The sequence below is a fragment of the Podospora anserina genome, chromosome 5, assembly GCF_000226545.1.
Source record: "Podospora anserina S mat+ genomic DNA chromosome 5, supercontig 6".
NCBI lineage: Eukaryota > Fungi > Ascomycota > Sordariomycetes > Sordariales > Podosporaceae > Podospora > Podospora anserina.
The window spans coordinates 156810-179516 of record NW_001939194.1 but is presented as its reverse complement, the minus strand read 5'-3'; the positions used below and the strand labels follow the sequence as shown (position 1 = coordinate 179516).

The 22707-nt window shown below is 52.9% G+C and overlaps 5 protein-coding genes across 5 annotated transcripts; 4 read left to right on the top strand and 1 right to left on the bottom strand.

Moving 5' to 3' along the window:
- Positions 1 to 937: 937 nt before the first annotated feature.
- On the top strand, positions 938 to 3145 carry PODANS_5_5920 (uncharacterized protein; the record flags this gene model as incomplete). The annotated part of the gene is made up of 1 exon (XM_001929731.1): positions 938 to 3145. One exon carries the CDS (start codon positions 938 to 940, stop codon positions 3143 to 3145), a length of 2208 nt encoding a protein of 735 aa, XP_001929766.1.
- Positions 3146 to 6720: 3575 nt separating this feature from the next.
- On the top strand, positions 6721 to 8924 carry PODANS_5_5910 (uncharacterized protein; the record flags this gene model as incomplete). The annotated part of the gene is made up of 5 exons (XM_001929730.1): positions 6721 to 6792; positions 6860 to 6994; positions 7077 to 7964; positions 8033 to 8228; positions 8287 to 8924. The coding sequence occupies 5 exons, from the start codon at positions 6721 to 6723 to the stop codon at positions 8922 to 8924; spliced, it is 1929 nt and encodes a 642-aa protein (XP_001929765.1).
- A 2993-nt stretch (positions 8925 to 11917) lies between these two features.
- PODANS_5_5900 (uncharacterized protein) lies at positions 11918 to 14230 on the top strand (the record flags this gene model as incomplete). Its single annotated transcript, XM_001929729.1, has 2 exons — positions 11918 to 12070; positions 12167 to 14230. 2 exons carry the CDS (start codon positions 11918 to 11920, stop codon positions 14228 to 14230), a joined length of 2217 nt encoding a protein of 738 aa, XP_001929764.1.
- A 1265-nt stretch (positions 14231 to 15495) lies between these two features.
- Positions 15496 to 16652, bottom strand: PODANS_5_5890 (uncharacterized protein; the record flags this gene model as incomplete). Its single annotated transcript, XM_001929728.1, has 2 exons — positions 15496 to 16500; positions 16563 to 16652. The coding sequence occupies 2 exons, from the start codon at positions 16650 to 16652 to the stop codon at positions 15496 to 15498; spliced, it is 1095 nt and encodes a 364-aa protein (XP_001929763.1).
- A 2392-nt stretch (positions 16653 to 19044) lies between these two features.
- Positions 19045 to 21563, top strand: PODANS_5_5880 (uncharacterized protein; the record flags this gene model as incomplete). Its single annotated transcript, XM_001929727.1, has 4 exons — positions 19045 to 19419; positions 19477 to 21208; positions 21269 to 21395; positions 21467 to 21563. 4 exons carry the CDS (start codon positions 19045 to 19047, stop codon positions 21561 to 21563), a joined length of 2331 nt encoding a protein of 776 aa, XP_001929762.1.
- Positions 21564 to 22707: the final 1144 nt, after the last annotated feature.

The following is a 22707-nucleotide window of genomic DNA, read 5'->3' as shown; positions in this document are numbered from 1 at the left end:
ATCCGGCGTTTCCCCTGCCGAACAGTCACTGTTTCAGAAGATGCTCAACCATCTGTGCCTCTCCAATGCCAACCTCAGTCTGGCTGATGAACATTTGGCTAAGGTACGGAGCAACTCTCACTTGCTTGGCCTCTGGAGTGAGCAGCATCGACATCTCTGACAATACACATGTCGACACTCGCATCCTACAGTTTATACTCATCTTCACCATGGTTCATCTCGTCTTTGACTGCCTCTGACTAACATCACCACTGCCCAGAACAAGCGCCCGTTCCCCGCAAAAAGGGGCAGCGGGGAAGATGCCTCAAGACTGTCGCAGGACAGGGGTCAGCACCACCACAACGTTTCTGGAACCATACTCAGATCAAGAGCCTCACGGGTGATCCCCTGCGCGTGCTCTCCGACGTCTTGTCCTCGTCCAGCCAATGGCAGCTCGCCCAGAACCCCTACTGTCGTCCATCAAACCACTGCCAACCATTATGCTGCCCGTGCTGAATGTCAGAGCCGTCCCCTTTGGGACATGCTGCCGTCGAGCGAGGGGCACATCGTGAGAGCGCCAGTCGTGCCTCTCTCACCACCGTGCCCTATCCCCAACCCCAGATCTCATCCTCTCCCTCCCCGTCTCCTCGTCTATTCACCCGGCATCACCACTTTCTGGGTGTTGTGTTGAGTTCAACTTTAGCCGCAGCGGTCGCTTGTTTGCCATCTCCTTCGACAGGAGATACCTGCCCGTTCTCTCTCTCTTCTTTTCATACTCATCTTATGATTCTAGCAATGTCCTAGAAGGCCCTAGAGGCCAAGCATCTTCGCTTCTTTTGAGTCGTCCTTTTTTTGATTGTATTTTTAGACCTTTCCTTCGATAGCGACTGGCCTCGCCGAACCGAACAGGATTTCGAGAGAGTGTGTGTAGGGGTTTAGAAAAAACAAAGAGAACAAGATGGCATCAAACAACCTCCCAGCGGGAGCGTTCTTCACATCGATCGAGGGGAGGAGATGTACGGCAATACCCAAGGTGGCAGTTGCGTCGCCCGACGTGAACACGCCAGCCCCTGTCCAGACGACACCGCCGCCAGCCATCATCGAGGTCCAGCCGACGCCGACGCCCGAGCCAGCACCAGCCGAGACGACAGCAGTGGTAGTGGTAGGGGCAGGAGACAACAGAGCCGATCCTGCTGCCAACGATGGCAATGAAGTAGAGCAAGAGATTGTTGCTCCAAGTACGACGAGCTCCCCCCCGGCTGTCATCAACTCACCCATCATCACACCTCCCAGCCCAGCGCCAGAATCGGTGCAAGTGGTACAGGCACCAGCCGAGATCTCTCCGCCGCCGGTGGGCCCCCCGCCGCCGGTGTCGTCGTTGTCTCCTCTGCCTATTGTACTCCAGCCTGATGCTGGCGCTATTCTCCAGTCCTTCGCTGTCATTGCAGAACCTGCCCCGTCTCAGCAGTTCATGGTTGAGCCGTCTGCCACGCGGAACAGTCAGACTGATAACAGAGTAATAGCCTCTTCTACCAATGCGCTGCCAGGGTCTTCGGAGACGGACAGTTCGGATTCTCTATCGCCTCCACCGGGAGTCTTTCCTGATGGGGGCCCAGCAGCAACACCGGTCTCGCCCACCATTGGGGGCGTGCCGCCTCAGGGCACGGCTGGTGGTGGAGCCTTTCCCGATACCGACATGACAGCAGGTTCATCAGGAGCTTCCAACAGCAACGCAGTGCAATCAACCTTGGCCGTGGCAGGAGGTGTCATCGGAGGTGTGGTTGCCCTCAGCATACTGGCCTTCTTCTTATGGTGGTGGAGGCGTCGGATGCTCAGGAAAAGACGGAGCACTCTTCTGACTCCGCTCGATGCCACCTCCTTTGACAGAAACGAAAAAGGGGGCCCCTATATCATCCAGCGAGGGAGCATCGGGCCAACCCCAGTGAGCGAGAAAGTCAAGGCGGCCCTGGGGATCAACTTCAACAAGTTCCGCGCCCACGTCAGAAACAAGACAGGAGGAGGCAGCAGCGCGCACTCGGTCAACCTGGACCGGGGCACGTCGCAGTTCATCGACGCGAACGACATCACCCACAGCAGGAACGGCTCAGCAGGAGTCAACACCCGCGGAGGTGAAGCATCAGCCAGAGACCGATTCGTCGACTTCTTCTCCCGGATGAAACCCGATATTGGCTTCAAGAACCGAGACCCGGCAAGTGACAACCTAGCAGCGATGGGCAACTACAACGCCACCGCGGAGAAGAACGCCATGGCCAACAACCTGCCCGGCCAAAACCAACAACAACCCGACTTTCTGACCCTGCTAGAAATGGACGAATCCGAACTCGACCACGAAGCCCAACGCCGCCGCGGGTCACTGTCGCGCAACAACCGGAGGAGCACCTCTAGCACAGATCACTTCCTCTCCGGACTTAACCTCTTTTCTTCCTCCACCTCCCAAAACAACAACAACAACAACAACAACACCAACCCCTTTAGCGACGCCAACGCCGTCACCCCCCCTCCCCGCTCCTCAGCCCAACCCCCGCCGTTGAACCCCTTCTCCGACGCCAACGCCATAGGCAAACCAACAACCTACATATCCGACATCCGCCGCTCCCGAGGCCAATCTTTTACCACCACCGGCGGTCCCCCCCACCAACAATCAACCCTCTACCGCGACAGCCTCCGCGACTCCTTCACCACCACAGTAACAACAACCACCATCCCGGGCCGCAACAAATTCCGCTCTGACCCCTTTGACCTTGAAAGGCCAGAGTTCCTCGGCATGGGGAATATACCCCCTCCTATCCTGATTGAAGGGAAAAAGGCGAGCATTATTTCGTCTACGGCAGGGACGGTGGGGACAGGGAGCGTGAGTGGGAGTGTAGTTATTAGGAAGCCGCAGTCGGCGGTGGTGGTGAAAAGGGGCCAGAGGGCGGAGAGCTTTTCGAGCAAGTACTCTAGTGGGGTGAGTAGTTTGGGGGGGTTTGAGGAAGGTGGGGGGTGGAGTGATCCCGGGCCGGATGTTGGGCCGGCGGTTGTGGCTAGGGGTGGGAGTTCAACTACTGGGATGGGTGGATGGAGGGATGAGGAGGAGGGGGGGATAGAGGGGATTAGGAGGGTGGGGACTGGGGGGAGTGGGAGGAGTGTTGGGAAGGCGATGTAGTTGAGGGGAGTTATGTCTCGTTGTGCTTTTTTTCTTCTTGTTTTCTTGGTAAATTGTTCTCTCTTCGTTGGTGCTGTTGTTTTTCTTGAGGAGGGTGTTTTGTTGTTGTTGTTGTTGTTGTTGTTGTTGTTGTCGTTGCCGTTGTTAACGCAAGATGGGGGATACCAAGAAGGGAAAGTGAGCATTGGGTATGGGGAAGGGTTGGGGGGAAGAGGGTGGTGATGACGATGGGATGTAAGCACATCGGATGGTTGGGAACATTATACCCCCTTTTTGGATGGAGTCAAGGGGGTCGGGTTGCTCGTGAGCTGGGGTTGAGGATAGGGGATCGCTTTCTCACACACAAACACAAACACATTCGCTTTTCACCTTTTTTTCAACACCACACACAACTTTGGCACAAAAAGCTGTACGTATATACATATAGGCACACCCGCATAAGGATATAGGAGGATCCTTGTTTTTGTCTTTCCCTTTTCTGTTTTCTTCTCTTGTACGTCCTGTTTGTCACTGTTGGAGTAATGAGATGAATCATTTTGTTGTTGTTGTTATTGTTGTTGTTGAGAGAAAAAGTAAAACGTCGTCATGTCATCTGATGATTTTTCTGGCGCTGGATAGTCTCCGACAGACATGTCTCAGCTGCAAGTAACAAGCTTTTTCACACAGTCCAGTCTGCACGGATGTGTCATGAAGAAAGGGGGCTGTAAATAACCTGTGCGCATTCCTCGGTTCCTTATTTGTACCATGGCCTGACATTGGGATCAGGAGATTTGAGGACGAGCTGGTTGCCATAGGCAGAGAGTTAGTGCTAGCAGCTCGTGTTTGGAAGTATAGTGTACTCTTGTCTCCAGCCAGGTCCTCCTAGCCAATATCAAAATCTTTTTCGGGCAGGCGGCCCGAGGGAGTGGTACACTAGTATAACAGCCCCAGGTGTCCTTGTATACATTATTCCTTACGGCATACCGTCAAAGAAAAGAAACAGCGAAGGAAAAAAAAAGTAGCGGAACATGTGCTGGCATGAACCGCAACGTGCCGGTGTCGATCGTTGCCCGAGTTGGGATCCAGGTGCCGCCTATTTCCATGGCAGGTCCCTTCTACCAAGGCTTGGAAGCTCGGGTATCGGCACAAGTGACTTGGGACAAGACAAAGTTGGTGGAGATGGGGGGTTTGAAGGGAGAGAAGCTCGGAGGTTGGGGGTGGGTTGCCAGTAAGAGTTTTGACTGTTGGAAGAGAGTTGAAAAAGTTGGTTGAGAAGTGTGGTTAGCGAGGTGTGAACTCCACCGGGGGGTCTTGTCTTCAGGCTGAAACGAGGCTCTGTGTGGTGGTGTTTAAAACTTGGAAGACCACAATATCTATTAGTCCTAGGTATGAAGCAATTGGAGAGATATAAATGAGTTTCCAGAGAGCTCTGAGGCTCAAGGGGTGGCATATCGATGTGAACTAACCTATCTTGCATCGATTCGGTCTTCCGGCACAACCCAACATCAATGGTCTGATGGAAGAGCTTTGACGTCTGTCAAAGTGTGCTTTGGCATTCTCTTGCCACTGCACTGGAAAATAGCATGTGGAGTGATTCGAGTTTGATAGTTTGTTTTGTCTAGTTGTCCTAGCGGGGGCTTAGGCATATACCACAGTAGTTCCTTGGGCTCAGGACCCTCGGTGCAGCGTGGCAGTTGGGCAGTTGACGCTTTGCTCTCGTGAGCCAGGAAATGTGCCTCCAGCGTTGCAAAAATGGAAACTGGTGACGGCGTGACGACTTTTGCTGCTCAGGTGCTGGGCTGCGGCGCCCAGTGATGATGCTCCAGGGGTCAGACCCCAGTCTCACAAGCAGAAGGAACGCCACCAGCACGAGATCGATGCCTGTCCCTAAAAGCGACAAGCCCCCCCGCATCGCACTCGTCTGAACGACATATCAACAATGGGGGCACTGGGTGACTGGGTGCGAAAGATAATGCGGTGAATGCACACCTGGGGCTACAGGTGCTTCGCTGATCATCACCATCCTCCGATATTGGACCTGCACCTACACTACACCACGGCCCCGCCCTGCTGCTGCATTCCACCGGCCGTGGTCTTTCATCGGTTGATGAGAGGGAACATCTTGCATCTCACCGCAAGCAAGTGAATCCATTTCGGGGATCTCCTTTTCGAGGGTCGCAGCTGAGGGCGTGACTGAATGACGTCTCTCCTGACACCCCCGTCACATCTGCTTCTGTTCCCCCCCCCTCGGCCTTCACCTTCGCCGCCAGTAAAAGGGTGAGGTGCCAGTCTCTTGGCTCTCTCCGGCACCGCGAAAAGCGAAAGATTTTGGAGAAATCCCATGTTTTTGAGAATCGCCAAATTTCCCAACCCCAATCATAGCGCCGTTAAAACCCCTTGCTACCCCGTTTTCGAACCCACTCAATCAGGCCTACGCTACGCAAGACCTTGTCGCTTTCTCCGCAATCGCCCCCTGCAGTTGTGGTGTCTTTCCCACTGTCAGTCGGGGCTCCTAGTTATAGCAACATTTATTTATTTCTACAGAGTACATCTGCACACACCGACGACGTGAGAGGTGGGAAGTGCGCGAGATCCCTCTTTTTTTGTTATTGCCTTTATACTCCCCACTCCTCCTTCTGGAACAAGCGGCCCAAGCAGTTGGACAAGCCATCAGAACATTACGTCGTGAGGAGACGGACGGCCCGCCGACTCGACCGCGTCCGGCCAACCTATGATACCGAAAGGACTGCGAACGAAAAGTGGGAACGAAACAAAAGAGAAAAAAACGAAAGGCGCCGGTCCGGACAACAGGGAAAACCGCTGCATTTCGCCCTTTTACGATTCCCCCCCTCCCCAGCACCAAGGTTCCCCCAGTGGAGAAGGCCTGGGAGAGAGAAAGAAGAAAGACTGGAACTTGGAGCGTGTGTGCTTTTTCGGGGCGAGGTTGGACACTCGAACTCTCTCTTTTTTGGATCCCTTGGAATCTGGATCAATCTATTCTACCTACCTTATCCAACCCCCGAAACCTTATCCGTTATTCCCAGTTTTGCGCAATTGCTTGCTTGCTGGGCTTTTGCTTTTGGCATAGGGGGTGGGCATCTGTGTTTTATTCCCTTATACTGGTGCTACCAACTTACTTGCTAGCTACCTACATACCTAAAGGTTCCAGGCCTTATCGCAGCACACACCACACCCCCCCGTTGTTATCGTGGGTGCCTGTGTGTGTGCGTGTGCGTGTGTGTGTGGTGTGTTAGGCGTGTGTAGCTGTGTGTGTGTTCGAGACCACTCTACGGAATCGCGTCTCCTACCCAATCCTCGAAATCTCGGAAGGACGCTGTTACCTACATCGCGATCATGCCGCCACCAGATAGTGACTCGGGCGCTCCCGCCGCCGCCCAGCCTGGGACTAACTCCAGCGACTTTGTAAGTGAGCTCCCTTTCTGCAGCCAGCTGCCCCTATTCCCTTTGTCGCAAGCCGGTTTACCAGTTGCTAACATAGCTCTCCGTTCTCCAGGTGCGCAAACTCTACAAGTATGTAGCCAATGAACCTCTTCAAACCCCAGATCCAGGACGAAAGCTTACGATGATGTCGCAGAATGCTCGAGGATCCCTCTTACAACTCGGTAGTACGATGGAGTCCCGAAGGCGACAGTTTTGTGGTGTTGGAGGTATGCTGCGTCGTCTCCAGCGCTGGATCGAGAAATGGACATTGACATTCGACATGAACAGAACGAGAAATTCACGAAAACAATCCTCCCCAAACATTTCAAACACAGCAACTTTGCGAGTTTCGTGCGCCAACTAAACAAGTACGACTTCCACAAAGTTAGGCACAACGAAGAGAGTGGCGAGGCGCCATATGGCCGGGATGTATGTTGACATTCTCTCCCGTCTCTACCTTCTTACCTCTTGCGCGCGCATGGACTGACGATGAATTTCTTCTCGAAAAAAGGCCTGGGAATTCAAGCATCCCGAGTTTCGGGCAGACAGAAAAGACCAACTGGACAACATCCGGAGGAAAGCGCCGGCTCCCCGAAAACCACCTCCAACAGAAGATGCGTTCCCAGCATCGCAGCAGATCGTGGTCCTTAGCGAATCCCTGAATGCCACCAATGTTCAGATACAAACCTTGCAAGAGCAGTACCTTGAACTCGATCGCACGAACCGGCTGCTCGTCGCCGAGGTTCTGAGTTTGCAAAAGATGCTCCGCGCCCAAAGCCAGGCGTCCAACGAGCTGATATCACACCTCAACAACATGGAGGACAGACGGCGCAACAGCCGCCATTCAGCCCAGTCTTCTCACTCGAGCCACTCCGGCACCAACTATCACCAGGGAACCTTGGGACTGTTGCCAGACGGGACCGACGAGCCAGCTCCGGAACTGCGACGTGCGCGCGAGATCCTTAACGGGGTATCTCCCGACTCTCAGGCCGACCGCGAACTCGAAAGGTTGTCCATGGCCTACCACCAAAACGGCTCCCCGGCCGAGAGCGCAGGTTCCTCCGTCATGTTCACCCACGCCGGTCCCCAGACCTCGATGAACGTTGTGCACGATCCCTTCAGCGATCCAAGACATCTTGTGTATCCTGTGGGCCAAACACAGGGTATCGATCCATTCCACGCCGACCACATCCACAATATCCCATACAGCCGACCGCTCAGTAACCCTAATGTGATGACCGAGGCGCCATCGCAAATCTCACCTCCACCGGGCAAGGAGCAAAACGGCTCACTGTGGAGAGGAAAGAAGCCGCAGATTTTGTTGGTAGAGGACGACAAGACGTGCGCAAGGATCGGGTCCAAGTTCCTGACGAATATGGATTGTAGTGTAGAGACTGCTGTAAGTCCGCCTCCGGGAATTCGATGCCCGGAAAACGTGGCTAACGTGTTTTCTTGCCTTCCTTGTAGCGTGACGGCCTCGAGGCTGTCGAAAAGATTAACACGGATGCTGACCGGTTCGACCTCGTCTTTATGGACATCATCATGCCCAACCTAGACGGCGTTTCCGCCACGGCCATGATCCGGATGGTGACGCCGCAAATCCCCATCATCGCCATGACATCCAACATTCGACAAGAAGATATCCAGACCTATTTCCAGTTCGGTAAGTTGCCTTCTCTTCCACATATATTTACCCCGGGTCCTAATGTCTTTGCCACCAGGAATGAACGACGTCCTAGCCAAGCCCTTCACAAGAGATGGCATGGTCCGCATCCTCAAAAAGCACCTCACCCGCATGCTCAAAGACCCCCAATCGGCCGGCGTGCTCAACGATCCTAACGACCCCACCTCGGCCGGCAACGGCGGAGGAGGGCAGCAAACCGCCGGCGGCCCGGGACCCCCGACAGGCGGCTACGCCAACGCCAACATGGCAGCCTCGATGCAAGCTGCCATCAACCAGGCTGCCCAGGTCCAGGTCAAGTACGAGCAGACGCCCATACCGTCTCCTTCGACGACCGCGTCGTGGCACTCCCCCGGCACGACCATGCAGCAGGTTCAACATCAGCAGGTCCAGCAGCAGCAGCAGCATGCTAGCCCCCGGCTGGATCAAGGCGGGTATATGAACGCTGTTGGGAGCGGGCAAGGGGTGGGCGGGATGGTGCTGACCCCGGGGGGTTCGCAGAGGGGGCCGGGGCCGGGACAGCAGCAGCAGCAGCAGTATGCGGGGTACATGCAGGCTGGGCCAGGGCCGGTGACGAGACTGCCCGAGATGGGAGGGATGGGAGGAGGTGCGGGGGATGATCGGCCGGAGAAGAGGCAGAGGTTGTATGGCCCTGGTCAAGGGGGGTATGTTGGGTAAAAGATAAGGTGGTTCGGGGGGTTCGTCTATCGGCGTTTTGATGCTGTCGTGATGTGTCTTTTCGGTCCGTCGTGGCCTGCATGTGAGTGTGTACTGTGAGGGTTATCTAGAGAATGGTTTTGGGGGAGGATGGGGGGTGGGGCAGCTAAATGTTTTCTTTTCTGTATACAAGGCAACGGATTATTTTTTGGATATATGGGTGGTCAACCACGGGGTCAATGTGTGGTTTGGTTTGTTGGGGGTGTTATATAAGTCTCTCTTGAAACTATTCAAGCTCATAGGGTTTGGGCTAGGGGAGGAAACGAAAATATAATTCAAAAAAGAGAGAAAGGTTTCGGATGAGAGAAAACTGAGAAACGAGCTGCTTGTTTGGAAAGCGAGAAATGGTTTGTGTGTGTGTGTGTGATTTGAAAAGTGTGAGAATGAGGAATATCTATGTTTATATCAGCGCCAACAAGAAATGGCAAACAAACAAAGCAAAGAGGGGGGACGCTAAGAAGATGAAACATGGTGGTAGTGTAGTAGTTAAAGGTAACGGGGGGGCGGAGTCTAGAACACAATAATATAAGTCGATCCTTCCTTACTTTACCTACCCCTACTGCCGGAAAGTTCCCCAACGGCGGGCGGAAGAGACGGAACAACAAAACAGGCCATTACGATGGAATGGTCTGGACCATCTCCCACTCGGAGGCCCGTGATTGCCGGCACACACACACTACACTCTGAGTGAGGTGAGTTGGTTGGTTTGTTGCTTTCTTTCTCTCCCGGTTGTTGGTAGTCGGCGGTAATTTTTCCCATCGATAGTTTGAAAGCGGCTGGCTGGCTGAGACAGCCGCTAGGGAAGGGCCGACGGGCCTGATGATGCCAGAGCAACAAAAACTTTCCGCTGATGAAAAAGGATGGGAATGTGAGGAAGCGGAGAATGGGAATCTTTTGTTGCTGGCTGGGCGGTGAGGAGAAGGAGGAGGAGGGAGGGTGTTTGCTTTCCCACGCGGGTGCGAGACATTGCCTGCATGAGAGGGGGGAGGTAGTGGTGGTGGTCTCCTCGCGTGCCGGCCTCGCATTTTGCCTTCGCTGCTGCTGCTTCCTATTATAAATAACATCACCTGCAGATAGTCGGAGGTAAGGCAGGCCAAGCGTTTTGGTAGGACAATAAAGACCACCTCGCTATCTACTTCCTCACTTGTTCGTGTGATGGATGGACACATGGTACGATGAGGCGGTGGAGGGCTAAAAAAGTGAGGGAACAGCAACAGGGCAACCAAGCAGAGGGGAGAAACTCAACGATACAATCGGGCCGTTGGCTGTGTGCTTCTTGACGGGTTCACCTGTCCGAGACAGGAGGATCCTTCGTGGCTTTTTAGCAGACGGGATAGGTTCGAGGTTGAGGTTTTTAGGTTTATCATCTGTGCTTGTTGTCCCCTTGTTCCCTGCCCCCGGACAGCCGTAGCGCATGGCGGCAGTGCTGGGCGTCCAGAGGAAAAACACTGGAACTTCCTGATAACGGCGGCTGGGTACGTAAGTTTGGGCTTTGCTTCCGCGATCCATAGAGTTCTGGCCCTTGCTGGGCGGCTTGGGCTAGGGTTCTAGACTCTCTTAGTGTATTTCAGACGTCACGAGAAGGGTTGCAACGGTAACACCGGCACTGATGCGCCGCTGTGATCACCAACTGGAGGTCTTGAAGGCCGCTGAAGGATATCACTATGAGTGTGGGTTATCAGAGGACTTCAATGATATGGTGAAATGTGCTTCTGGAGGAGGGAAGCCTGTGGGCTTCTGAGGAATACTGGACAGCCTGCGTGCATCTTGAAGTATGGCAAGCCACCGCACAATCAGCCCACCTTACAGCAAAGTAAGATCTTATCAAGGCCGACTTCATGGCAAATCAACGCCTGTCCCACATGAAGGTTCGCTATCCGTTCATCCCTCCATGGATATCTGATCGTGAGATCAGGCGGGTCCCAACCGTTCAAACTCCTCGGGAACTAACAGCGGGTGCTCCCTTCTGTTCGGCCCATCTCCGTCTACCAGGAGTAAGTACTGCACTGTATTGTAATAACATTTCCCCCAAACTTGAGGGTTTCATCGTCCTTGACAACGATATCTGGTGGTATGAAGGTTTTCAGCCACACTCACGTACAGCCTTGGAGTCTGGTTTGAATGCTAGATTACCTTTTCACATTCTCTACTGAACCAAATTGCCAGCAGCAAAGCTTCAGCTAAAAGCAAAGTGTAATAATACCAAATTCACGGACATTTCGTTCTTTGGTACTTGATGATAGCGTAAGAAAATGTGGTCCGGTTTTCTGTTCCACAAGACGTTCTAGCCCGGCCCATTCCTGGCGCCGCAATATCAACCCCTGTCATGCTGTGTCGGCAGAGCACGGTGCACCGTGTAATCACGGCCTTGGCGAGGAGCTGTTGTATTCGTGCTCTGAGATCAAAAACTGATGGAGAGAACTAGAAAGTCATGCTCATGATAGATTCAACTGATGGTGCCTGAATCATCGTGGAGATATGGTAGAGAATCTGGACAGAGATAATCCAACAGGACTTGTGAGAAAGGCTGAATGACTTCTTTGGAAGGAGATAGACGGATGCCGGCAGCGTTTGTGATTATGAATTGAAAAGAATTAGCTTGTAAGTAGAATAAAAAAAATTACATCTATTCCAGCACCCAAATCATTAAATTCACGGTTGATGTGCCTCTTCCCATCTGATATCAACTTCGGTTTACTTTCCAAGGCGGAGCCTCGTCCCTCAGCCTTGCAAGCCACATTTACCCCGCGCCCCACATGAGGCGTCCCACCTTCTAAAGTTTCGAGAATTGGGGGGCATTGATTGACTCACACGTCAGTTTGCACAGCTATTTCATTCTCTGGCCGTTTCCGTCATTGCGTTGCCCAAACCGAGGCGCTACCATCCACAACCTGAGCTACCCCTGGCAATCGCACCCACCACAATCACTGACCAGAAAGATAACCAAAATCTACATGTCCAAACAAGGTGGTAAGGGTGCCGCCGGCAAGGGCAAGAAGCCTGCCAAGGCTGGCGGCGATGACAAGAGAGAGGATGCACTCCAGGCTGTGATCATTGCCGATTACTTCCAAGACAGATTCAGACCATTCACTCTGGATAAGCCTAGGGTATGCCCCCCAGCTACAAATCGACCATATTGAACTCTCAATGACTGATCCCATCCATAGTGTCTTCTCCCCTTGGTCAACATCCCAGTCATCGAGTATACCCTCGAATTCCTTGCCTCGAACGGCGTACAGGAGGTCTTTATATACTGCGGCACACACTCCGAAGACATCGAGCAATACATCCACGAGTCCACACGATGGAGCCCCAACAGCGCCATCTCCCCCTTCTCCTCCCTCGAGTTCATCCGAGTATCCGACGCCACCTCAGTCGGCGACTTTCTTCGCGACCTGGACAAGCGCAGTTTGATCTCGGGCGACTTCATTCTCGTCCATGGTGACCTGGTCGCCAACATCCAGCTAGATGGCATCCTGGCCAAGCACAGAGCGAGAAGGGAAGCGAACCGCGATGCCTGCATGACAGTTGTTTTGCGCTCCGTTGGAGAGGAACCTCACAGAGCCGCCAAAGCTCGAGGTATCACGCCTGTCTTTGTTATCGATGACACAGACGGCAGGTGCTTGCAGTACGATGAGATCCACCCATTAATGAAGGACCGACGACTACTTTTGGACCCTTCAGTATTCAAGCACGGATCTTTCGAATTACGAAGCGACCTTATCGACTGCGGTATCGATATTTGCACACCCGATGTCTTGGCCTTGTGGTCTGAGAGTTTCGATTATGAGCTGCCGAGGAAAAACTTTTTGCATGGTGTGCTGAAGGATTGGGAACTAAACGGCAAGTTGATCTACACTGAGATCTTCGAGGACGGGTACGCGGCCCGCGCCAGCAACCTGCAGATGTACGATTGCATCAGCAAGGATATTCTCGAGCGATGGGTGCTCCCCTTTGCGCCAGACAGCAACCTCATGCACGACCAATCATACCAGAAGGTCAAGAACAACTCTTTCGTCGAGTCGGGCGTATTGGTAGAAAGAGGGAGCAAGGTGTTACAATCGGCCATTGGTAAGGACACATCCATCAAGGCTGGGAGCGTTATCTCGGGCAGCGTTGTTGGGAGGAGGTGTCAGGTTGGCAAGAATGTCAAGATCAAGGACAGCTACATCTTTGATGATTCCATCATTGAGGATGGTGCCGTCATTACGCACTCGATATTGGCAGGTGGTGTCAAGATTGGGGCGAATGCGCAAATCCCAGAGGGGTCCCTGATTTCCTATAATGTGGAGATCGATAGAGATGTCAGGCTGCCAACAAAGCCACCAGCGCGGATTTCCGCCAAGACGGATAACGGTCAGCCCGTTGAGAACGACGCTTCTCTTGTGGGGCCGGGTGGAAAGGGTGCCGTCTACAGCGTCACGGCAGACGACTCAGATTCGGATTCTGATGATGAGGGTGATGGAGACCCAGCCCAGCTACAAAACAACCTCATCTACTCACTCGAGGGCCTCAACATCTCCACATTATCTGTCTCTACGCTCGCATCAGAGGACGACTATGACTCAGATGAGGATGACGAGCATGCTGGATACTTGCATGCTGGTGATGGGCAGAGGGAGCGCCTGTCATCATTTACCTCTGACGATGCCTCCAAACCTGACGCCTTCCACGGTGATGCAGTCAATGGCTTGGTGGACGCTCTTCGGGGGGATGACAATGCAGACTTTGACTCGGCCAAGCTGGAGTTCATGGGTCTTAGGTTGGCTAACAACGCTTCAGACAGCTCCATGCGCCGCGCTATTGCCGTTGCGTTTACTAAGCGTGCGGCCGAGATGTTGACCCCAGAGCATGGTGGTCTGGAACCAGCCAAGGCTGCCGAGAGAGTTCTCAAAGACAAGAACGGGGCCGTTAAGTTCATCAAGGATGTCGGTGTTGGTGGTGACGATGTCAAGCAGCAAACCGAGTTTGCGCTTGCGCTGCAAAAGGGGCTGGTGAGCGTTAGGGGACTTGAGCCTAGTAGAGCTGGGACACTCCTTGCTGCTTTGCTTCAGCAGCTTTACACCTTGGATGTGCTTGAGGAGGATGGTATTCTCGCTTGGTGGGCTGATAGGAGAGCTGCCGAGGGTGACACGATGACCACTGTCAAGGAGAGGTGCAAGGTTTTGGTGGATTGGCTGGAGGAGGCGGATGAGGAGGATAGTGATGAGGATGAGGATGATGAGGATGAGGATGATGAGGATGAGGATGATGAGGACAGCGATTAAGCTGCAGGAATATGCCAAGTTCATTGGGTCAGCATCGTTGACAGGTGTGCATAGCCAACCGGTGTTTGGTGTCATCGTCAAGTGGGTGGGATACAGCGTGCCACACAGCCTACTCCTCCTAGGATAGATGGATACCCTTATGATTCAAGCTTTTTACTGTTCATGACTGGGAATCAAAAGTTATGGGGTATATAAAAATAGGATGGTAGTTGATTGTCACTGGCTGTCCTTGTTCCTGTCCATTCCAAACATTATGCACCTCTGGAAGAAGAGGGTGTGCAAAGGTGTAAGACGGTTGGTCCAAAAGCACTTTAACCCCTCGTCACGACCCACCCCACCTCTTGCACATCCAAGACACGAAAGTTCACGCTGCAGGGGTCTCATGGGTGCGAAAATGCCGCGTGAAAACGCGAGTCAAACACGCGCAGGAAGCTGAAAGAAAAAAAAAAAGCGATCCTGTGAACGCGTCTTTTTTCTTCGTTCACTGGTTCATCGCTAATGGTGCAAATCAAACTCAGAGATGCTCTTTCAAGTTCAATTCGATTCCCGCCTATGTGAGCACACACATTTGTACATACAAACAACATTCACGCACATACACACAGACAACGCGTGCACAGTACCACTAGCCAGCCTAGCTCCAAACCCAAAATTCACACCGCTACAACTCCCCTACATACAACAAAACATTCGCCAAGCCAACCAACCAAGCCAACCAACCAAGCCAACCAACCAAGCCAACCAACCAAGCCAACCAAGCCAACCAGCCATTCATGCACCAAAAACCCATCATTTCTCTTTCCCAGTCTCCTTGAATCAATCCTCTGTCCCATCCATACATCCATCCCATCATTTCCCAAAAAAAAAGGAAAAAGAAAAAAACCCAGCGCAGCAAAAGAAAAGCAGAAACTTGTGTGTAAAAGTGCGTGGAGGTCGAAGGGTAATAATTAAAAACTTTGCCGATCAAGATTTGTTTGCGTTTGTTATTCTTGGTGGTTGAGAGTGTAATGACATGATATAAAAATAAAAATAAAACAGAAAACGCAAAGGCATCCCAACTCCCTAAACTCCATTGCTTTGCTCAAAAACGACAAGCCAAAAAAAAAAAGGGGGGGGGAGGGGCGGGTGGTGATAAACAGGGGGGATTTGTTTATAAATAAAAATTCAGGTCAAATTTGTCGATGCAAAGTAGGGTATCAAGAAAAAACCAACAAGTAAAAAAAAAAAAAGGACATAAACACCAGCATTAGAGGCCCAAATGTGTCTCAAGCAGTCGTATCATCAAACGTAAGCCTTCTCCTCGCCACACTCGCCGGCGTCCTGCCGCCCATTCCGAGCGGAGTCTTCCACGGCTTTTGCGCCGGGCTCGGCGTCATGTGCACAAAGTCTTCAAAGTTGAAGGCGTTCATGCCGGGTGTGGCGGGGAAGGGGTTGCCTCCGCCCGGGGTGGTCATCATCGAGGATGGAAGCGCCAAGTTGTTCTTCTTTGGTGGTGGAGTGGAGGGGGGCTCCATCAGCCGGTTGTTGGTTCGGGGTTGAGCCGGGGAGGGCGAGGCGGCGAGGTACAACAAGAGGTCGGCACCTTCCTGGCCCATCTTGTTGTTCACCGCGTTGTCATTGTCCGCTGCTGATTGCCTGTCTCTGGGCTTCTTCATGAGGCTGCGGCTGCGCATTGGTGGGGTTCGGGGTGGTGATATGCGGATGCTGTTTCTGGCCTGGAAGGATTGGATGGGGAGGTCATCATCGTCATCGGAATTGGCGGCATAGTTTGTAGAAACGTAAACGTCGCTGATTTGTTTGGAGCCTGCATAAAACGACAGATCGGGACCGGCCGAGGTGGTGAAGTGTTGCTGTCGCTTCGGTTTCATGGGTGATGACTGAGTGAGCTGGTGTTCAGAGTCTTTCCACAGGGGGTGGCTGAAGGATCTGTGGGCGGTGGGGGATTGGCGAAAGCGTTTGCTTGGACTCGACATGGTGTGATCAAAAGATGGGACATATGTGCGCTTTCGGTGACCGGTGCTGCCATTGCTGGACATGATAGCATCGGAAAAGATGGGCGCCTTGAGCGGGGAGCTCATCAATGTTCTCGAGGGGTACGGGAGGTCGGATGCGCTTGAAGAGGAGTCGGACAAGATGTCACCGTCGGGATAGCGGTTGCGTCGTATCCTGTCCTCGAACCTGGGCTCGATCTTATCGAGGGTCAGGTCTTCGAGCCCATGCTTCGTTTTGAATTGGGCAAGAGCGAGGCGGTTCTGCAGTCTCCTGGCCATCTGAGTTTCTCACCGTCAGCTACCTAGGGAGGGAGGCCGCTTTCCGGGTACTTAGAACATACCTTGCTGATTTCAGCCCTCTTGAGCACCTTGCCCGCAACCTCCTCGGGATGTATCTTCAACGGCGACGACATCATGTTGCCGGGTTGCATGCACGCAGGCAGTTCGGTACAGATCTGGTGGTCGAGGGTGGGACTGGCGGAAGGTCAGAGATTTGAGGTCTGCCTGGTTCGGCTGGACGGGGTCCCCTGAGACCGCAAGGCGCCTAAGCGCTGCCGTTGAACAGGAAGAAGGGACAACCAAGCAAGATTCTGGATGAAACGCCTGTGTGTACCTGGTGCGCTGTCGAGGAGGTACAAGATGGCAGAAATGACAAGGGCAGGACTGTAACAAGACAGCCTGCGGATCGAGAGATATCTGAGTGAAGAAAGGGAACAGATACTAATAGCAGTGTTGATACTTGTCAAAGAGGTTGGAGCAGCAAATTCACATTCCTGTGGAAACCGGTAGATTAGCTGAGCACTGGCCCTCCTGTGTCTGCGGCACAGGGCGGTCCAGGGGGTGCTATGGCCCGCCAATTTGTTCGGTTACCACTGGCTACCCCCTCGTGCCTTGCCAGGCACCTGCACCTCATCCCCGCCAAAAGAAGCCTTTTGTTCTGCATCTGGAAGTCGAATTTTAATCATCCAGATAGATCATCGACGAAGTCTACTAGAAGGATGTCGCAATTGGATGCACAACATGGTGTCCCAAAACCCCGGGAGCCGCCGCCATCAGCCTATCCATTCTCTGACCTTGTCGCCCTGTGCTCCTTATATGTAAGGTATTCATAAGATGCCGACCTGGTGTCCGGGGCTACGACATCATAATAAGTGTTTGCGATATGGTGACAGCGTCTTGGCTCTTTTTGCATCAGGGGGCGGTTGGGACTCCACAGCCAACCACGTTCCATGGGCAGCTAGGCCCAGGTACGGCAGGCTGAAAATATCCGTCGTGTGCTTTTTGACACTTCTTTAATTCTTTTAGCGAGGGGTCGGTTCGTCGCGAGAGAACGTTTGGAAGAGAAAGAAAAGTTTCATGGAGGAACCGGTTAGTGCGCCGTTGCATCACCGGAGCAGCAAAGACGGTGCCTTTGCAGCCCTCAGCCCACGGAACAAAGCACCGGAACAAGTATCCGATCATAGTAGACTGGCGGTAGCAAACAAAAACAGCCCTAAGTACTTGCATGAAGTGCATGCGAGCTGAAGTCGGAAGCTCTCCACCATGTCCATGTGTGGATCAATGCTCGCTCAACAACAATCGAACTGCATCTTATGATCTTACTCTTTTATACATAACACGCCGCCGCTTTGAGCCTCATTGCCTCTCCCTACCGGACCATGTCTCGGCGACTGACCGAAGAGCTGTCAGGCCTGTCAGCGGCCCTGCTTCGGCCAGACAACGGGAGCCAGAGTTGAGAGATATCTTGAGTGGGGAGACGTTCCCTGTTTTGCGATGGGTCTTCTTCCAACTTGTCAGGTTGGCTTCGATCTCGAATGGCACCCAAGAGGTCTTCAGAAGAGTGGAGGCAGGATCCTCTTGGATGTCTTGGAGTGTGGAAAGCGTCGTCAACAAGAGTGCCCACTTCCCATATCAATTCCACTTTCAGCTTCTCGCCAAGAGATATTGAGGTCAAAAAGCTCACGCAATCAGATGGATTGTGGCCATCCTTTCAGCCCCCTTGCTGCCCCTGGCGGTTTCCTGCCGGGTTGTTGATTTCGGACGAGCTGTCCGATTCTCACCAGCTCTTACAGCGCCTGCCCCGTCTTATCCGTCCTCCTGCTCTCCCATCCTATCGCTTCTCGCCGACCCAAATTCGTGGTTGCAAAGCTGCCTTGTTCCGGATACAGCAGTCGACAGGATCCGGTCCCGTCGTCTCGTTGCATCGCTGGCCCAATCACCCAGACGTCGACCAATCGCAGACCTACCTTACGTCATTGACACATTCCAAGCTTTACCTACTACACACTACACTATTCCCTAATACCTACCCAGCAGCTGTCACCTCAACTGCCGCTGATATCTTCGCTGCGTGCGCGACACAGATCAGATTGCGAAAAGGAAGATCGTACACCAGAACCGTTCCGAGAGCTGTTGTTGTGCCACTTGACGGCCGCTTCCCGTCCTACCTACACCATCTTCCATTTAGGGGGCAGGCACAGTGCACCGTCTGACGACCACAGGCGCATCTTTAATACCTAACTTTCCCCCCACCCCCCACCTACACCACCTTCCTCCCATCCCTCACGCTATCTGCGCCACGATCCATCCATTGACCGTTGGCAGCCCGTTCTTTTTCGATTTTCTCGTATACCAGAGCGAGACCCGGGGCAGCTGTGCGAGATCTCCCTCTCTCCAATTTTCAATTGGTATTTTTTTTTTTTTTGAGCTGCGGCATCACATTCGTTTGCTTCTTCGACCCTTGGTAGTTGGAATTGGAGTTGGAGAACTGGAATTGGAATCGAAATTTGGAGACTACCCATCTTAGCATCCCTCGCTCCAGCCATGGCTCCGTCCCTCTTCAACTTTAAGGAACTGCGGAGGCGGTCCAGGCAAAGCTTCCGGACCGAACGATCGACCGATACGTCTAGCGACGCCAGTAACGGTACTACTCCTACTTCTGGGTCCTCGACGCCGCCATCGATCGGCCAGCAATCCGATCCCGCTTTGAATCTGCAATTGGCAGACAAATTCCTCTCCCCGTCCTCTGCCGGTCTCTCACGCCCATCAGCCCAGCCATACCCCAACGGTGGCAGCAACCGATACAGCGTATCAGGCATGGCAGGTCTTGGGTCACCTGTTTCAAACGGCGGGAAGGGCCCAAGTTTGCCGGTGTCCCAGTACTCGCCCCGGATCACAAATGTGCCAGACAATTCCTGGGTAGGTGTTCATATGTGAGAAACCCAGTCCGGCACAGCTAGACTAACATAGAACTAGGCATATCAAAAGATTTTGTTGGTCTATGGTACAGTTGGCGACCCCTCTCAACAGTCGGTTGACGGGACAGTCACTGTGAGCCGCTTGGACGACAACTTCCCTCCAGTCTCGTGGCCAGTATGCAACTCCCACTTCAAGGCACTTGTTTACATGATGCCCGGCGCCAATCGCCTGCGCTTTGACTTCTCTAGCCCCAAGCTTGCCAACAGTGGATCTTCCAACCCTATTCACGCTTCCTACCTGACGGTTCATATGATTCCTCCGGTTGCTGCACCACCACTGCAGCTTGCCATACTGTTGGCAAAGGATTCACCAGGCACGTTCGATGCAGTCCCGGCCAGGATCGAGAGGGAGGGTAATGGCCTCGACACGGCGGTCCGCAAGCTCCGCATGGCTGCGTACCTGTGGCAAGCCTTTACTGCGGAACAGATGTGGCGCAACAAATTCGGCCGTCGCACTTTTAGGTTTGAGGAGGAGTGGACGACAGGCACGGTCAACCAACGAGACAGGGAAAATGGGACGATGCGCTCCGAGGCGCGTGTTCATGTCATCCGAACCGACAAAACACTGGCAGAGCTACGGGATCTGAACAGGGCACAGCAGAATCCTAATGCATCCGACTCAGGGGGCCTATATAGCATTGCCGCCGACGCTGTGCGCGACTATTTCAAACCGCTACCCGGACAAAAGTTGTACGTGTCGGTTCTCCTGCTCGATGCCCATTGGGACACGGCCTCCAAGACAATCGTGGGACATGCTGCGCTGGGCGGAAATGTTGGCGATCTGCACCTGGGTGTGTTTGGGTCTCATTGCCTCCAGAGCTACCCAACGAGCTTCGAGGAGGTTGTCCCTGCTTTTACCGACTGTACGCCTACAGACACGAACCATGTGGGCAACGACTGCAATGATGCCGGGAGCTCGTGGGAGGCGGCCAACATAGGAATCGGCGCCCACATGCACGAAACCGGGCACCTCTTTGGCTTGCCACACCAGGAGAGCGGGGTCATGCTGAGGGACTACGTTACGCTGAATCGTACGTTTGTCTCCCGCGAAGCATACTCGACCCGAACGCGGTCCAAGGGCGGTCCCGTGACACAGGAGGACGAGTGCACCTGGCACCGTCTGGACTGTCTACGCTTTCGCAGCCATCCGTGCTTCCGACTGCCAAACGACATGGTGCTGAATTCGGATGACAGCGTGCAGGCATGGCCGGTAGATGGCCTGACCGTCATGGCAGCCACGGGTGTGTCGTTCATCGAAATCTTTGGCGAAGGGGATGACGTGTGTCACAGTTGGATCGAGTACCCCGCCGAAAATGGCAGTGTCCAACGGTCAGTCACGCTGAGCGAGCAGGACTTGCGAAGCCGACTGCCCGAAGGTAAGCGGAAGGGAACCATCAAGCTGGCGATCAAGTCCCACGGCGGTGGCTCATTGGATATTGACGACTACAGCAAGTTCTGTTCGACCAAGTCTTGTCTGAAACTCCCAAGCGCTCTTCCTGGGATTCCCAAGAATGCCTACCGTGGCAAGAAGCTGGGAGCGTCGCAGCTGGAAGGTAGCCAGCCTCATGAATTTATCTTCACCAGTGCTTTGAGACAAGACCGGGTCTTGTCACGTATTATCTTTTACCACGGCTTGGCTGTGGATGGCTTGGAGTTTGTTTATGACGACGATTCAAGACAATTGTTTGGCAAGAGAGGCGGAAAAGAAGGGGGAGACACTTTTGATATGGGTGAGTTTCTTGTTCCCTCAGTCTCTTTCGATTAGCCAGCCACTAACATGGTCAATCTAGATATTCGCCGTGGTGAATACATTACCGGCTTTTTTGTTCGCTCTGGCTTTTGGGTGGACGCTATTCAGGTCTTGACAAGTTTGGGAAGAAGATCGCCATTGTTTGGTAATGCCCACGGAGGCGATGCGTAAGTTGTCCGCTTTCTTCGCTGTTGAATTGGTGTAGCCGTGTCAAGCTGACGACTGTGCTTTGTATTAGCCACACACTGATACCCCCCAGAGGCTACAACATCTGCGGTGTCACCGGCAGCTGCGGCTCCTGGGTGGACGGCTTTTCCGTTATCGTCACGAGGTGATCCCTCGACAACATGAGCAGCAGCCGAGATTCTTTTGTGCTTCCTTGACCTGTCACTTTTTCCTTCTTTTTTAACCTACGTCACCCACGATTTTACTTATCGTGCGAAACGCGGGAGAGGAACAAGAAACGGGGATACTAATCTAATGGGTGTTACATATGAGGTGGCGGGCTTGGGAAATATACTTTTTTTTTTGTCTGGTCTTGGTTTTTTTTTTTTTTTTTTTTCCATTACGCACACACACACACACACACACACACACACACACACGCACGCACAGAGCCACCACACCCATGACATATCACATGGGTTATAAAGGATACCTATCACTTTTTATTTTGTTTAATTGTTATCGTTTTCGACCTATGGGGCTTGATTTTGGGGAGTGAATGGGAAGCCTAACTTTTGTATTTTCATTCACCTGTTGGGAGGGACTTGAGGAAAGAGATTGGCCGTTGTCCTCGGTTACCTACTTTGGTGGAAGGGGGGGGGAGGGGTTGGGAGGAAGGGAGAAACGGAAATTCACTTTATCAACTGCTTTTGGTGTGTGCTGCGTTTTTGTCGGGCGAGTTTTGATTGATTGGGAGAGAACACATACATATACCCCTTTGGTACATTACATATTACATTGCGCGCTTTTGCAGATTCTGTTTTTTTTTATATATTGGTGGAGTTTGAAAAGAATACAATGGATTGGGTTGTGCTTGCTTGAGGTTAGGTGCTATGTTTTTGTTTCAGGTCTTGTGTTGTGCTGGGTTGTGTGTGTGTGTGACTATCCATGATGCGTGGTGTCTGGTTGTTGGGGCTGTTTAACTTAGTATGCGTTCTGTTTTTGAGTATCGGTCAAGGGTTGGGTTATTTCATTGTTGTGACCAGCTTGCAGGTTCTTGTATTTTATGGTGAGATGGAGGCACTTCAACGGAGAGCGGCTGCTTTGCCCGAAGAAGTTGATCTACCTGGTAAAGGTACCTACCCAGATGTAACTGCCGACCCGGGTCCCGGACGCCTTGTCTCGTGGACGAAACTGGCGGGTCGGTTACTTGCCTATGTGTGTGCATTTCTAGGAGTACGTATGGCACTGCAGGTGTTTTCTTCCGAGGGCGCATATGCACATGCTCTGGGGCAGGCAGTTGTTATGGGATGT